Source organism: Sphaerodactylus townsendi, linkage group LG09 (assembly GCF_021028975.2).
Source record: "Sphaerodactylus townsendi isolate TG3544 linkage group LG09, MPM_Stown_v2.3, whole genome shotgun sequence".
NCBI lineage: Eukaryota > Metazoa > Chordata > Lepidosauria > Squamata > Sphaerodactylidae > Sphaerodactylus > Sphaerodactylus townsendi.
In genome coordinates, this window is record NC_059433.1 from 94,792,939 (window position 1) to 94,810,615 (window position 17,677).

Here is a 17,677-nt window from a genome sequence, read left to right on the forward strand (position 1 = left end):
AGAAGGAAGAAGCCTATTTTCATCATAGCTTTACGTACTACTGAAACACCTTTTGAGAAAAGAAAGCATTGCTTAGTTTCGTCCTCATTAAAATCTGAAAGCCCTCTGGACCTCATAACCACATCAGAAAAACATCTGAGGATTGTAGTCAGCATCTTCTGTTGTTTACATGGAGTTTTATGATGAAACAAAAAAAACAGACCACAAAGCAAAAGTGCACCCTAAAGAGAAGTTTGATCTTGTGCTCTTTGCAAGTCTTTGCAGCATTCCTGCTTTGCCACAGGGGGAAGAATAATATTACTGCGGGTTTGTACTGGGGGAAGGTGCTATGACGAAGCCTCAGGCAGAAGGATATTGTTTTCCTTGTGAAAATTGGGTGGCTAGAAGTCTCAGTGGGATTCCATCCAGCGGTAGTTAGATCATGAGTGGGCCCTGAAAACTTCAGCTTATTTAGGGGGTAGACTCTTATCTGGGCAAAGACCCCTGGTGAGCAGCCTAGCGACCACTATCCTAGCAGACCCCTTTGACTTTTGCAAACTGCTCAAGTAACTTGAGTTCTGTAACTGAAGTTCAGGTCTATGATTATGTTCAAGCCTAATGGCCTTACCTAGAGATTCTATTATCATTTCATTGCTGCTCACTAATATCTTGGAACAATGTGTATGGGAAGACATTTGTATCAATTAGCCCCTAATGAAACAGAAATGGAAAAATCTATTACAACATCTGTCTTTGTTTCCACTGCTTCATTCTATTTAAATTTGACAACAGAAAACAAATAGCAAAGGGGGGATGTAACTGATATCAGTTTAAAATCATCCAGGTTTTAGTAAAAGCCCAGCCACAGTAAAAGTTCATTTACGCATGGTTTTAATTTGGTTAAGGTTTCCTGACCACAAGTGTCTAGAATCTAGACACTTTCCTGACCACGTCTAGAATCTAGAAGAAATCTACATTTCTTACATTCCCCACCAAATGAAGCCAAGTGTGATATGTTTATGGCATACTTTACCAACCATTGTATCAACTTCCAGCTTCTTAAAGACACCAGTTGTACCTGTTTCAGTGGATGCTAAGAAAAGTTGCACACCTGGAATTATCTCTACTATGCAGTTATACAAAGCTAGCGTGATAAGCCAGTGTGCTGCAAGAGTGGTGGACTCTAATCCAGAGAACTGGGTTTGATTCCCCACTCCCACACATGAAGCCTGCTGGGTGACCTCAGGTCAGTCACAGTTCTTTCAGAACTCCCTCAGCCCTATCTACCTCATGAGGTGTCTGCTGTGGGGAGAGGAAGGGAAAGGAGTTTGTAAGCCACTTTGAGTCTCCTTACAGGAGAGAAAGGTGGAGTATAAATCCAAACTCTGCTTCTTCAAAAACATATTCACGAGCTTTTGAAGAAGTTGTCAAACTGATCACGAGTAAGTGATCCTGAATAGAAGCTTTTAAGCGTGCCACTTTTTAAGCGTGCCACTTCATTTGAACAGGTGAAAGTCCAAATTAGTTCAGAAATCTTTGCAAGAATCCCATAAACTAGGAGGGGCTAAGTAAGTCCTCCCAAAATTGACCATAGTAGGCCTTTATCCACCTTGCTGTACACAATAGAAACATAATAGAATTCAGACTTTCAAGACCAAATTGGTTAATTATATCATTAGACTTGCAGTCTTTTTCAGCCATCTGAGTAACTACATGAACAGTGTTTTTTTAAGCATACATGTAGGTGGCAAAGACCACGTCAGAAGAGGAAGAATAAATGAAGTGGAGCATAGAGAAGGATCTTTTTTTTATTATTTTGAGTGTGAATGTCTAAAGAAAAACCTTTGGCCATGAGTGGTTTATACTTCAGTCAAGATAAAAGTTAAGTCAAGTCAAAGAGCTTCCATACAGCCAAAGGTATGAAGGCAGCAAGCTGTGCTCACGAGTCATAAACATACTGCGTGTTTGTTATTTATTAACAATAATAACTGAACTCAATACTGATCCAGAGGGTTTACACGTCTCACAAAAAAAACCTGTGATAACTAACCACAATATTTATTATATTGTAGAAACAACACCCGTGGCAACAACAATAAAGGATTTTTCATTAACCAGCCTTCAAATTTACTAGAAAGAAAAATTACACTGATCCTTCAGGAAAGCTTACACACATTTAAAAAGTGTATAACATTTGAAATAAAAGTGATACTTTCTTTTTAATGAAGTAAACATTAGGGCTTTAAAAACACCCACACACAACTTTGTGACAGGTGTCCATGTGATTGCCACAGGAATTTTCTCAGTAATATTTCAGTCACTGCAAAGTGAGAATCCCCCAGTTCCCTCACAATTTAATTCAAGCAAAATTGTATTCGTCAGCGTTCTGGAGTTTTTCCCTTCCAGTCTCCGCCCTACCTTACAAAAAAACACTCTCATTTCCCCCCCTTTAAATTATACTGATAACGTTACTCTTAAAACAACAGTCCTAAGATGAAGGGTTTTAAAAAAACACACCCAGAAACAATATTTTTTTGAATGATGTTAAAGAAAAAATGAAAAGGTTCAAACAGAATCTTAGATTTCCAATGAGCAACAACTAAAATGATCTAACATTACTGAGAAAATACAAGACACATTAGACGATACATTAATTACGCTGTATACTCATCTTGAAATTAAAAAAAAATGCAGATGAATCTTCGTTGCAACAATTTCATCAGTTTAGCAGCTCACATAATCTATCATGTTCACACCACCATACTATACAAAGAGGTGGGGGTGGGTGGGGGGAGAAACCAACAACCCTAACCTTTTCAAAATAAGTGGTAGAAAAAAGTTAGTCACAGAAGTTGCCTTCATAAGTATTTTGAGAAGGGGGCCATGTGGAGCATCTAAATGGTACAATATAAAACATTGTAAATAACAGCTGAAAACACAGAAGCAGAGTTCCTAAAAAACAAAAAAACAGAAAAACAAAACCAGTGCTTCCTTTACAGTTATTTTTTTAAAAAATAAGTGAATACTTTAGCCAGACAACCTCTGAAGATCATGGAAGCCATTGTCATACAACGCACATCAAGCCTCTGGTGAGGTGAAGGCCATTTGCTACAAAATCTAGCTTGCTCTACTTCCTACAAACATTTCCTCAAGTGGTCATTGTGAAGAGCTCCATCAGACAAAGAGTCTCGATACCAGCAACAAAAGTCTCAACCATTGCTAACCGGGGTAGAGAAAGTCCTGTTTGCTGCTATAATCTGCTTTCCCATTTTTAACATTGCACCATGTAGGTTCCAGTAACAAGACACACCCATTGTTGCATTTATCACCTTGCTCACGCAAGATATGCTTTTTCCAACAGACCCCTGCAGTTGGAAAGCATCCCACAGTTGCCTCTGGCAGTCAATGTGAGATGTCAGCTTTCTTGTTTTGCTGCTTCTCCCTGGGCTTCCCCAGTTTGCTCAGTGGGATTTCTTTGTGCATCTCCTTCACCTTCTGCAAGAGACAAAAGAAAATGAATTGTAGCAGTTCACTGGACTGTCTGGCTTACCTAAAACCAGTCAGCAAATCCCCTGCTTTCCTATTGATCTTTTAAACACAGAGACCTATCAATCTTCACTGCTGCCAGGGAACTGTGAAAGTGAGTTCATATCCACTATAAGAATGGTGAAGATTTTACTACGTTGCTAACTTATTCCAGTAAGAGTTCTGTTTGCTGCAAAGCATTCTTTTGCAGACAGACAGTGTGATGTAGTTGTTGAGAGCAGTGGACGCTAGTCTGGAAAACTGGTCTGAGTCCCCACTCCTCTACTATAAGCTTCCTGGGTGATTTGGGGCCAGTCACAGTTCTCTCAGAACTTTCTCAGCCCTTGAATCGCAATGGCAAACCACCTCTGAATGCCTCTTGCCTAGAAAACCCTACAAGGACGGCATAGGTCAGCTGTGACTTGACAGCATTTTCACCACCGCTATTTTGCATATTCAATAATAAAGAGTTATGGTTCTAATTCAGGGATGGATGCCTTATGATCCATAGTCAGACAAAGAAGAAAAGTTTGGATTTATACCGCCCACCTTTCTCAACCATAAGGAGCCTCAAAGCAGTTTACAAACTCCTTCCCTTCCTCCCCCACAACAGACACCTTGTCAGAGAGATGGGACTGAGAAAGCTCTGACAGAACTGTGACTAGCCCAAGATCATCCAGCAGGCTTCATGTGGATAAGTGAGGAATCAAGCTTGGTTAACCAGACTAGAGTCCGCCGCTCATGTGGAAGAACACAGCAGAAGTTTGATATACCTACTTCTACTGTCTGGCTCTACATAAATAAAAAGATTGTCAAGAATCTGGCAAGTGGGTCACAAATTGTGCAGGCTTATTCTAATTCAAGCAGCAGAAAAGAATTTGTCTTCCTATAGAACGGCATTCAGTGAACTTTACCTATTTTGCAAATGCTTACAACTGACAACAATTTACTGCTCTAGCAAATTGCTGATTGCAACAGGTGGCAGCTAAAGCAGAAACAAACTAAAAAAAACACGCCAGTGGGAAAATGCATAAATATAAGAATAAAAAGAATCCTGAATATTAAAGATACAACCATTTTGGTTTCTAAACTATGGATTCTAAACACTGGGGGTTTTGTTGGTGGATAGAAAATAATGGAGCTAGAGAGTCTATCTACCCCTGAACTCTCCAAAGCTACAGTCTTTCCAAGCCCTACTACTAAAAATAATTTTAACTGGAATGATCTGGGACTTGCTGCATGAAAAATATGTGTTCTGTTGCAGACCTATGAACCATTATCAAATATTTGTACTGATATACATATTTATATTAATAATATTAGAACCTATCAGCTGCAAACTGAACAATAGTTTGTTCTACAATTTCTTTTAAGTTGAGCACTTACCAGTTTTGTTGATATCAAGTTCTGATAACTTTAGAGATAGTTCACTAGAATTTCCACTTGTAGAAGATACAAGGATATCATGAAGTGCATTTCGCCTCCCAGTTCTTCCAGAAGCAATGAAATCTGCATATGTCGATTCCACATCAGTCATCGCTAACAGGTATACACATAGCAACGCCTAAGGAAGCCACCAAACAAAAAAAAAACATCAAAACAGTTTTTGGGGCACATATGTCGGAAGGAGCTGGAGGCAAATATGTAATCACCTTATACTTCCCGATATGTAACCTTGACAAGCTCTCATTATGAACTAAGCATAATGAAAGATAGCAACATCTTCAAGTATTGATTGTCTTTAACTGTATCGTTACATTTAAAAAAACACTGCAATTTTTTGAAAGCAATCATACAGAAGAAAGTCCTTAAATCAAATGAAATGCATGCAAAGAAATTAAAAAAAATGATTGATGTTACCTGTACAGAGGCGTACCTAGGGAAAATGGAGCCCATGGCAAAATCTGAGTTTTGTGCCCCGCCCCCCAATGGGCAGCCACCCTCCCCCACCATGACAAAAGGCCACCCTCCCCCACTACAATGAAAGAACGATTTTTTGCACCAGGTCATTTCAAAGCCACCATCACATTATAGAACATATCTCTACTCACAAATCTGAACACAGCAATGGGCCATGGCACACAGCAGAAATAATTTTTGACAACATTTTCAAAATGCTTTCAAAATGTTTAACAACTGTTGTAACGACTTACATAACGACTTAAAATGCTTTCAAAATGTTTTATTACCGCTGTGAATAATGTTTTATTACCCTCCCACTCATTCCTTTGCATTTCTCCCAAGCATTGCCAGAAATAATAGCCATTTTGGATTAATATCACTGGAGGTCTCGGGACATGCTGTCGCACAAGGCCAAGGCCCATGGCGCTGAGCTGGTTAAAGCTAGGACCGTCCGTGTGGACGGTCCTAGCGTCGTCGGATCAGCGTCAAGTACACCGACCTGGCCGCTTCCACATTCATGCGGAAAAGGCCAGAGAGAGAGCGAGCGAGCGAGCGCTTATGTATTCTTTTGAATTTATATGGTGAGCATGCATCAGCCTGGGTAACCAAGGCGGCGGAACGCAATTAGGCAGAGGAGGAGGGGGTGTGATTGGTTGATTTTGCACCCCCATGTGACTCCCACAGGGGGTGCGGTGTTTGTCCCTGGATGTCCCCATGGGAGCTTTGCCACTGCTGTGACATCCAGTGTTTACACATGAACATCTTAGTATGTGTTTTGGATATTTCATTTGGATGTCTGGATATATTCCTAACCTAACAAAGTATATTGTGCAAGGGCTGATAGCAGTACAAATAAAAGAATTTCCACTAAGTTAGACTTGTTCACAAATTACAGTGAACACATATACAATAAACATACAGAGGCTGCCCAACTTTTTCTTCAACGAACACACACACCCCTTGTTCATATATAAAACTTGAATCCTGCCCTGGGCATGTTAACAGGTTTTGTTCCACTGTAAAACAAAACATGGGCTTGAACATGTGATTTAAACCCCACATTTATCCAGCTAATGATTCCTGCTTTCATTTGTAAAGTGAATGTGGACTGACTGAAGCTCCCTTGCTTGGATATAAAAAATTGTAAAAAGAGGGCGATGTCAGCAGCTTGCAAAGCAGAGAGGCTAGTTAGGAACTGGACGCTACTGGTTTGTCCTCTTGGGAGATAGTGGTTTGCTGGTTTCGTGATGGTAATCTTTGTTTTTACCACTACTATTGGAAATGCTCTGCTTTAAAACCATCTTTGCAATGGGTCTTTATTTGATCTTTAGAATTGAGTTTACCATGGCATGGGGATTTTTTTTCTCTTTCTTAGAAACATGCTATAATAGGCCTCCTTTTCCCCTTTACTGTTCCCTTCCTTTCCCCTTCACTGTACAGCATGATTGTTTGAGTCTATGGGAGATTATGGTTTAAATTTTCAATTGTGTTGTATTCCCCTTGGTTGAGGTTAATAGCGCTGGGGTATAGATGAGAATCCATTGATGTTATTGTTTCATCTAATTGATTGTAATGAGCTGCCCTAAGTCCATATGAGGAAGGCCAGCCTTTAAATTGAAATAAGTAACTATCAATCTGGGTTTTTTTTTTAATGAAAATACTGTTCTAGTGCTCTTCCTAGCCCATGTTCATTTCTAGAACAGACCAAAGCTTGGCAATATGCCAGGAGTGGAATATAGATTTTATATATGAACAGGGAATTTTAAATATATATGTTTTAATAATTCTGGATACATTTCATTACTCTGAAGTAAAAAAGGTAAAGGTGCAAGCACCGAGTCATTACTGACCCACAGAATGGCATCACATCATGATGTTTACTAGGCAGATTTTGTTTACATGGTGGTTTGCTTTGCCCTCCTCAGTCGTCTACACTAAGAGGCAGAGCTACCAGGGGGCAGGGGGCTGTGCGGGTTGCACCGGGCGCATACCTGGGGAATGGAAAATCACCCCTGCGGTGCCTGTTCCTTTCAGGCTAAAAACGGCCTGGTGGGAACTACACTCTCCAGGACACCTTGCGAGCCCCAGGGTCTCATGGGAACTGTAGTTCCAGCCAGGCCGTTTTCAGCCTGAAGGGAACAGGCTGCTTTTCCAGGCTGAACTAAGGTAAGGGAGGGCGGGAGGCAGGGCACCATGGAGGGGGGAACACAGAGTGTGCACCGGGCAAACTCTGGCCCAGCTACGCCTCTGTCTACACTGCCCCCAGCAAGCTGGGTACTCCTTAAATAAAAGGTTGGGCAGTGCTGTACTAGCTGCTTCATTGCCACTGCCCGGAGAATGTGAGGCAAATTGTGCAAAAATCATGTAAGTGTGACTTAGTAAAAGCAAGGAGTTGGACACCAAGCTCTATACTCACAGAACCTGATTCCAGTCTTCCTAAAGATAGAGGGGCAGAAAAAGGTAGGCTGGCTGGTGGGTGGGTGGGAAGAAGATAAGGAAACCGAACAAATGGGCAGGCCATGGGGCTACTAGGGAACAAAAAAAAAAGAAACAGTTAAATGAGGTGCCCCCCCACAAGTCTTCATGGGTCCCCTGCTTGCTACTTATAAAGTTTCTAGAACTCTGAATAACACTTCAGACTAAACAGGCAGCCAGAAAAACTCATGAAGTACAAATCTAATGTGCTGTAAATCCATTCTTTTTAAAAAGATAATTGGAAGCAGCAGCTTTTTGTACGAATTGAAATATAATCATTTTTAAGAGACTGGTCAGCACAAAAGACTTTAGTCAAGAGGGAGTTAAAGGTTGCAGAATGGGATCCAAAATGCTTATTCAAGTCCATTACTCTCTCACCTCACTACTCTGGTTCCCTAAGACTTGTTCTACTGTTTTCATAGAAGCACATTTTTTGAAAATTGCACTTAACAAGCTTTTGTCTATTTTTGTTCTTTTTAATTGTGTCCTCCCTCCTACTCCAGTCTTTCTTTCACTCACTCTCAGTACAGCTAAGAGACAAAATAGCTATATGAGCCTTCCTGGAGCTGACGGCACTGTTATTTGAGAAGCAGGCAAAGGGGATTAGGTAGAACATTTAATACTGGCTAAATATAGTTAAACCGAATGTCTCAGGAGCAACTTATCCACACAGTACTTTGGATTTATGAAACTTTTGAGAATGGCAGTTGACAGGCCCATCAGCCCAAATACTGACAAACTAATTTTAAGGCTCCAAACAAGATCTAAAATGGATCTCAAGACTTGCTTTCTTTCCAGAGAAAGAGAAAATTTCTCAAGAACCCACCTTGATACCCAGTGAAGTGATTGCCAGCAATGCATATCTGACAAGCCCTCAAGTACTGCTTCATATATGTTTAAATCCTTCAATCCCTCTGGCAGGAAGTGAATGTGATATCCTTTGCAAAGTAGGAAACACAAGGAAGGAGATAGCCATGGCTTCTTCATATTCTTTTTTCCACAGCTCTTGACTACTGTTTGATAAGAAGAGAGTGTGGGTAGAAAGAGATGAGGGAAATACTATTTTGGTCCCTTCCCTGATCCCTTAGAACTGCCCTGCTGCTTATATTTATCATTTAGTTAATTATTACATTCTGCTTTTTAACTACAAAGTTCTTAAAGTAGTTAACAATGTTAAAAAATATAACTTGTCTCCTACATTCCATACCTCGCAATACTACAAAACCTCAGCTCTTGTTCTTGCTATATACATCATTATCCACTGAGCCTCAAAGCTTTACTTCTAACCAGAGCTGTGCATTTTCATCAGTCCTAGGTTGATTCCCCACAGGGGAAATAACATGTGATAGCCCTAGTAGGTGTCCCGGACAACGGGAGAACTTCCTAGGGCTCCTGGGTCGAATTCGGCTCAGACCCGTGTCTGGCCTGCAATACCCCCCTCATCCAGGTTTTTCAGAAACCACCACCTTTTCTGGCGTTTTCTGGTGAACACGGGATGAGCCTGATATAATGGGGAATCGTTTTTCCCGCCCTGAGTCTCCATTCATTCTGTCAGCAAATCACAGCAAAGTCTCCTGGGCATGCGCAGAACGGGAGACTCAGGGTGGACAGGAACGCGCCTTTTAAAAAATTTTCTTCTTGCATACAAAGCCACAGCCATGCAACTAATAGGCGCATGTTTGTGTGCTGTTCTTGGCCACGAAGCTCTATGCTTTGTGACGAAGTAGCTACATACCCGTTATGTAAAAAAAAACAAAAAAAGGAACGCCCGTTCACGTTCCCGCCCTAAAGCAACAGCCAATTTGGAATGAAAAGCAGAAGAGAAACTGAGATGATCCCGGGCTCTGATCATGGTTTCAACTCCAGACCTTGGCTGCCGTGGGGAGTGACAGACCGGGATCCAAAGGTAGTGTACTTCACAGTCCCAGTCCAATCCCAGGATGATTTTCCCCGTGGGGAATCGACCCTAATTAAACCAAGAGGAACCAGGCACTGTTCTGCCTCTGCTACAATTCCATTGGTGGCTCAGCATGGCAGGTTCTTAGATAGTGCACTTCATAGCCCATCCTTCTCTGGACAGGAGGTCTCTTAATATGAGGCCAGAATCAGACCCAGAATCAGACTCAGTAGGGATACCTGCACTTCACTGCATCAACTTGGCTCGATATAGTCACAACCAATTTTAACTGTACCAGTACAGAACTGGAGGGGAGAGGGACTCAATATGATGATTCAATTCATCACTCTTGTACCACAGGGAGGCTACACATGCAGCAATGTTTCAAGTAGACAACAATTTAGTGCAGAGAAGCAGGGTAAAATGTCTCAAGTGAGTATCTTCTTTGGGCCTTTAAGAGCTGCCCATCTGATTTGTTTTTTCCCCCATGCAAAACCCTTATATGATCCAAGATCTCTACAGTACACTTACGTAAGTTTCTACATTTATTGTAAATGATCTGACCATATGAGGAAGTGACAGGAAGAAGATACATGAAAAGTGGCAATGGAAGACAGGGTCAGGGATTGTTTCCCGGGGTGGTATAATAGACCTCCATCTCACTGGAAGGCAGACAGTAGTATTGAAAAGGTTAAGAACATAAATGATAATTTAAAACTCGCTCAAATAATATGGAAGAAGCCTTGCAAATTAAGCAGGAACATAATATTTTGTTGGTATAGTATTAGAAATAATTGTTTTAAAATAGGTTGCCAGGCAGAACATTTCCTGCATGAAAATTCAACATTTTGATTGCTTCTTAGTATGTGTCAAACAGGGTTCCACTGGTGAAGTCCTGTTTGTCTGATCCCTTGATCCAGGGCTGATTTCTGAGGCTAAGTGCAAAGCCGCTGGGTAATTGGGCAAATGATTAGCTGCAATGAGCCCCTCTTCAAAAAGAAATAACCAGGCCCTTGATGCTAATTTAGTACCCATCCTAAATGACACACTAATTATTCCCTGCCAGGCTACCAATTCACAGCAGTCTGTTAATGAACCTCATTGTTACGAGGCCTGTTCTCATTCCTCACAAAAAATTAAATCTTGTTGCAGTGGGTTTCCAAGAAACAGACAATAAACATGCTACATCAAATTTTCAATAAAAATATTAGCTTTGTTTCATGCTAGATGCAAAGTAAGTTCCTAAACACCCACACCAACATTGTGAAAATGTTTTAAATTGCATACTTCGCAGACATTTCGTCTTTCTTCGTTGAAGAAAGAGTAGTATAGACTACAAGACACAGGCCCACTTAGATAATTCAGTCCAGACAGAGAGAATAATTTTAGCATAACATAATGGTAGCTCCCTAACCTGAATGGGAGTAGGCCAGCCTGATCTCAGCAGATCTCAGAAGCTAAGCAGGGTCAGTCCTGTTTAGCAATTGGATGGGAGACGACCACGGGCGTACAGAGTTGCTATGCAGAGGCAGGCAATGGCAAACCACATCTGTTCATCTTTTGTCAACGAAAATTTATGAGATGGCCATAAGTTGGTTGGGCCTTGGTGGCCCTTTCCATCACAACATTAATAACAGCAAAGTTCATGGTTTAAACCTCACTTTAGCTTAGGGTTGCCAAGCCTTCTCCAGCCTGGCAACTAGGATGTGACACAGTGTGATATGAACATGGCGGGGGATAGCCACCTGAGATGGAAATGATGTCAACCTTGGGTAGGTGTGAGGTAGGTAAGAGAGTTCTGACAGAACTGTGACTGCCCCAAGGTCACCCAGCAGGCTTCATGTGTAGGAGTAGGGAATCAAATCCAGTTCACCAGCGACCACCGCTCTGAACCACTACACCACACTAGCTCAATCAAGATATCAGAACTTCACACTAACTGCCTTATTTTGTCTTACTAGGAATCTTTGCCATTAAGATTCAAATGTCTTGTAATATTCTCACTGATTGCCTGATGTTATATTTTGTAATCCACTTGTTGATTGACTGAAAGTTTTTATCATACTTGTAACTTTGGGTCCCAGTGAGGCAGACACACTATCAATGGAAATAACAACAACTATACATTTCTCATGACAGGCCCAAACTTGGTTAATTGCTAGGCCAACATCCTTTTGTGTCTCTACCTTCTTTCCTCCCTGAGGATGCAGTGGTCTCCAACCTTTTTCAGTCTTTGAGCTCTTTTGGAATTCTGACACAGTGGGGTGGCCACAAAATGGCTGCCACACAATGCAGAGACAACTACAAAAAGCCTACCACAGCTTACCTTCAGTCACATACTGATGATCCTTGTACTGTGATGGTCTCCCATAGCAATGTTTTTAAAAAATCTGCACAGCCAATCAGATCTCCAAATCTGACATCCTGCTAGGCAAGAGCTCCACCTGGCTCCACCCACTTTCTAAAAGCAGTTGGCGGGTGCCAGGAAATGTGTCTGTGCCCACAGGCAGCATGGTGGTAACGTCAGATGCAGAGACTGAAGGTGGAATTGTGATTCTTAACAATAATTTGATCCCAAGAAACAAACTGTAACAATTTTAAATGTTGTGTGCGTTTCTTTAAAATGAAAGGCAAGTTGTAGAAGGACAGAAGGTGAAAGGGGGATGAGAGAGTGAGGTGATTGGTTGTCACTGGATCGTGACTGTGAAGAGTCTGTGCTGAACTGTGAAGAGTCTGTGCTGAACTGAGAGAGAGTGTCTGTGTAAAACTTAAGAGAGAGTAGTTTGTGATGGAGACTGAGAGAGACAGTTTGTGCTGTACTGAGAGAGAGGGGGAGGGCTTTCCGCACTACAGAAGGGAGCAAAGGTCGACTCAGTTCCCTTCAGTGGGGGGCGATTCCAGGCTGTCCGCACAGCAACTTACTTGGCCCCCTGGAACCGACCTAAGTGGGCGGGATCATCTTGGTGCCTGTTTCACTCCTCGATCGTGATTGGAGCTTGTGTTACCACGGAAAACGGGAGAGTTCTTTTTTTCTTTTACAGTTTTTACAGTTTACAGTTACATGCCCGCCACAACTCTCCCGTTCTGCGCATGGGTGAAAGTCACCTCAAAGTAAAGTGAAAGTCACGTAAAGTGAGAGTCACCCATCCAAAAGGAGGCCTAAAGGGCTTGAGGCAGTGGTGCATCCTTGCAACACCACACTTGCCCTCCCGGGGCACCTACCCCAGTGGAGGGGGAGATGCGCCAGCGGCCACCTGTCTGGTTGAGTCTCTGTGATTGAAAAGAGAAGGGATCTTGTGTGAAAGGGTCTTTATATATATCTTGTGTGAAAGGGTGTTTATATATATATATTTTTATGCCACACACACACACACACACACACACACACACACACACACACACACACACACACACACACACACACACACACACACTCATTTTTAAAGGCATAATGGATGACATACTGTGATTGCCTGATCTACCTGAAACCTGAATCTGTGTGACAGACGTTTTGGAGGTTGGTAGGATTTCTCAGTGAAAGTGAAACATGATATCACATCTGGGAAATGAGTTCTCTCCACCACACATCCCATTTTGTAAAGGAGTATAAAAGGAGTATAAATGGATTCCTTGAATAAGATTTCAGTTCTCACAGAACTGAATTAACATGATCACCTATATTTTAAAAAGAAACTTAATGAGTGAATAAGTTCCAAGGTTTTCTAAAAGCCTTTCCCACTTGATTTTATACACAATAACTGTGTAACTGAAGAAGACATGCTTAAAAAAAAGCAAATGAAACATTTAATGTTTGGTATTAATGACAAATAGCATATTCACCAGTTTGGATTACATTTTATATTCAATCAGCTTTGGCTACCTCAAATTCAAATTTATATCCTTCAGAATTTAAAAGCCGTGGTGATCCAGGGTAGCTGCATTGACTTTATATTGTTAAGGATAAAATGCAACATTTTTTTTTTGCTGTCTGTCTCTGGAAAATTATACCTGGGAATCCTTACAAAAATCTATTCAGTTCAGAACAGTTTGAATAGTCTAGTACCGTGGTGGCGAACCTATGGCACTCCAGATGTTCATGGACTACAATTCCCATCAGCCCCTGTCAGCATGGCCGGACTGATGGGAATTGTAGTTCATGAACATCTGGAGTGCCATAGGTTCGCCACCTCTAGTAGTACCTGATCTGCATCCAAATGCAAAAATGCACTGACTACTGAAATAAGGGAATGGCCCACTTTCAAATTATTCTCACGAGCACATTATTAGCCTAATAGATTTTACTGTCACAGTGGGATTCTAACTGCCTCAACTCATAGCTGAATTTTTAAAGCTTCTCTCCCTTCTTGCTTTCTGCTATCCTTTTTCAATTCGATTTCAAGATAGTAGTTTCCACTGGTGAAACCAAAAGCTCCATTCAAGACAGACTTTGGACCAAGGCAATCACTTGCAGAAGGAGGGTCACCTGCAAACTACAAAAGTTAAAGCATCCTTCTTAACACAATCATAGTTGTGGACAGAAACTGTATTACTTTTAATATTTTTTACCTTCATGAATGATTTATAAAATTGATCACTAGAGGATTCCTGGTATCTGGAGCCAGAAATAAATAAATTACACACACACACGCACAGTCTGCTTCCTCTCCAGACTTAACCAATACGCCTCTGAAGATGCCAGCCACAGATGCAGGCGAAACGTTTGAAACAAGATCTACCAGACCACAGCCACACAGCCCGGAAAACCCACAACAACCAAAATGAAAACAGTATGCGATGCCAAAGAAAGGGGAAGTTTACAAGTACTAAGTCTCAAACTTTTGAAGCTGCTGCTTTATCCTACTTGAAAGAATCAATTCTATTAAAAAATTAGAGACTTGAAATTGGAAGGAGACAGGATAATATATGGATGGCATGCTTACATATGACAGGGGAAGGAAAAGACTAATAAAACAGTTTTAGGCTTCATGTTGTAAGATTTGCACTAAGCAGAGTATGGAAAAAGTACAGAAAGAAAATCATGGATAAGATTCCGCTCTGGTTCCACTCTGTTCATGAAGCATTGTTTAAAAGCAAATCAGGTATAGAAAAAACCTAACATACATATAAAGATCTCCTAGAGGAATACATAAAAGAAAACAAGACAAAATACAAATTGAAATCCCTAGAAACTTTGAAAAAAGAGGATAAAATACACGAGTGGTGGCTTTATGGTCACTTAAGGGATACGTATGTCGAAGACAAGAAAGAATTTGAAATTGAAAATATTCCTCCATCACTGATAACTCAACTTATGAAAAGTAATAAAAATCTGATCGGTAGAATAGATAAATAATGTTTGACCCTAGAAATTGAGTAAATTTATTAAAGAATTGATGCTAACATGGGCAAGAAATGTAGGTCATAATATCCAGCTAGACTCAGGATTGACAGTATGGATGGAAAAGGGTGTGAAATTCACAATCAATTATAACACCATCAAGATCTCAAAAATTAGTAACAATAATAATAATTTATGCTGGAATGCCACAAAAAGTGGGTACTTTGTACCACTGCAAAAAAGCAAAACAATTTTGGAAAGGAACCCATGAAGGAATCTTCAAAATCTCAAAAAGAAAGATTACATTTACTCCAGAGGCTATCCGCTAACCATTCTGGATAAATCCTCAGGAAAAGAAGTTGGGAAACTGTTTAGATATTTTTCAGTTGGTGTGAGAATTATATGGGCAAAGAAATGGAAATCAGAGGATGTACCCACAATTTATGAATGGCAATGTACAGTTATGGATCTAGCCCAGTGGTTCTCAACCTGGGGGTCAGGACCCCTTTGCGGGGTCGAACGACCCTTTCACAGGGGTCGCCTAAGACTCTCTGCATCAGTGTTCTCCATCTGTAAAATGGATAAGTGTTAGGGTTGGGGGTCACCAAACATGAGGAACTGTATTAAAGGGTCACGGCATTAGGAAGGTTGAAAACCACTGATCTAGCCAAATCAGCAAAGCTTACTACATATATAGAAGATAAGTTGATTTTGGATTTTAAGACGAACTGGAAGTTATGGATTCAATATATTGAACAGAAATTCAAACATAATAGTTTGACTTTAGGGTATATGGTATAAGGATGGTTATATGATTCAAATATGAAGTATGACTATTATACATAGGTGTTTTTTTCCCTTTTATTGTACTCTGTCTCTTAGACAAAAGTTTGTACACCTTGGCGGTAGAAAGCAGATAAACAGTTCTATGTAAAAAAATTTCTTAAACTTGAGAAAAAAAATGTAATATGTATCTTTTTCTCTCCATTTCTTTTTGGTTGTATTTCACATGCTGATTAAATAAATATTTACTTTTTTAAAAGAAATGAGAAGATTTCACTGGACTAAAATATATTTTGATAATATATAGAACATAAAAAGGACAGTTCAGCATTCACCTGATGTGTCATATGATTTCAGAATTCACAAGGGAGTAACAGGCATCAGGTTGTACACTAACTCATTTTGGTAAGGCCCACTTGACAACATTTCCATCCTCCTAGGGATCCAGACAGTTCCATATATCAAATTTCATTTCAGACAAATTTGGAGGGTGTGTGTGGGGGGGTGGGGTAGAGATCTCCAACATTACTTTCTCTTAGAGTCCAGACTCTGTCATTATAGGCCTCAAAAGCACGATAAATCATGTATTGTCAAAGATTGCTACAGCAGACTAGCAGCTTTCATATTCACACTGTGATCCTTCACTGCCAGCAGATCTATCCATGTACATCTTACTCAGTCACTTTTAAAATAGTAATTGCAGTCATCAAATTTAGTTGCTCTGTTTATTGAACTAGCCCCTGAACAGATCAGGAATACATATAACCAGGGATGTTATGTGCCAGTTCCTTCTCTGCATCAACACACTCCAACGGGTAGCTGGGTTTTAATGGCCCCAGCTGAGGTATTACAACCAGGCTGCGAAAGAAAGCAGCTGCATTTTCAGATATTGATATTTCTATTCAGCAGGAAGTCTTGTACCAGGAACATCTTTCAAACAAGCAATGAACTGAGAGTCGGTTTCAAAGGGAAAATTAAAACAGTGAATTGAAAGCTTGAAACAGAAAGTTTCCAGTCTTCCAAATATTTTCTGAAGTTATCCCAGCCAAACTATAAAGCAGAACTTACTGAGGACATAGTAAGGCAACTGTATATTGAGCTGATCCTGGCCTTGTAATTATTTGGCAAGTTAATATTTAGGATTCTCATGCAGTAGGTGCAAGCACTGTGTGCAAAGAGTAGTTTGGCTACAACAGGGGTAGGGAACCTTTAACACTCAAAGAGCCATTTGGACCCGTTTTCCACGGGAAAAGAAAACACTTGGAGCCGCAAATAATTTGGACATTTAAAATAAAGATAACACTATATATATAGGGGTTTTTTTACCTTTTACTCTGCTCATTCTGAGAAGCGCATGGATGCGCCCGCCCTGCTGCCTGCAGGGCGGGCAAGGATGAAGCCGGCGGCTCAGCCTTGCCGGCCGCTGGGAAAGCACCTGCCCCGCTCCAACAGGGCGGGCGAGAGGGGAAGCCCATGGCGCGGCCCAGCCGACCGTGGGCAGTTGGTGCGCTTGCCCTGCTGCCTGCAGGGCAGGCAAGGATGGGGCCAGTGGCTCGGCTCATGGAGCCACAGTGCAAGGGCAGAAGAGCCACATGCGGCTCTCGAGCCGCAGGTTCCCTACCCCTGGGCTACAAGAAATCTGATGGAGAAGATCAGCTATCTTAAATATGTGCCTGTGTGCCCTTGAGTCACAGCCAACATGACAATCCCACAATGTTTTCAAGGCAAGAGACATTTAGAGATGGTTTGCTATTGCCTTCCTCTGCATAGCAACTTCC

The 17,677-nt window shown here is 41.1% G+C and overlaps 1 protein-coding gene across 3 annotated transcripts in view; it reads right to left on the minus strand.

Moving 5' to 3' along the window:
• Positions 1-1,769: 1,769 nt before the first annotated feature.
• The window catches only part of PKIA (cAMP-dependent protein kinase inhibitor alpha), a 39,845-nt gene continuing 23,937 nt past the window's right edge, over positions 1,770-17,677 (minus strand). The window contains exons 1-4 of one of the 3 annotated variants that reach the window (XM_048507996.1): positions 8,708-8,883; positions 6,366-6,422; positions 4,891-5,068; positions 1,770-3,474 (exon numbers count right to left, since the gene is read on the minus strand). In XM_048507996.1, the coding sequence (XP_048363953.1) occupies positions 3,395-3,474; positions 4,891-5,068; positions 6,366-6,374 (267 nt within the window). In that variant the 5' untranslated portion in view covers positions 6,375-6,422; positions 8,708-8,883 and the 3' untranslated portion in view covers positions 1,770-3,394. Of the gene's footprint in view, positions 3,475-4,890; positions 5,069-6,365; positions 6,423-8,707; positions 8,884-17,677 lie in introns of those variants that run through there. The other 2 variants (XM_048507998.1, XM_048507997.1) reach the window with 2 other exon arrangements.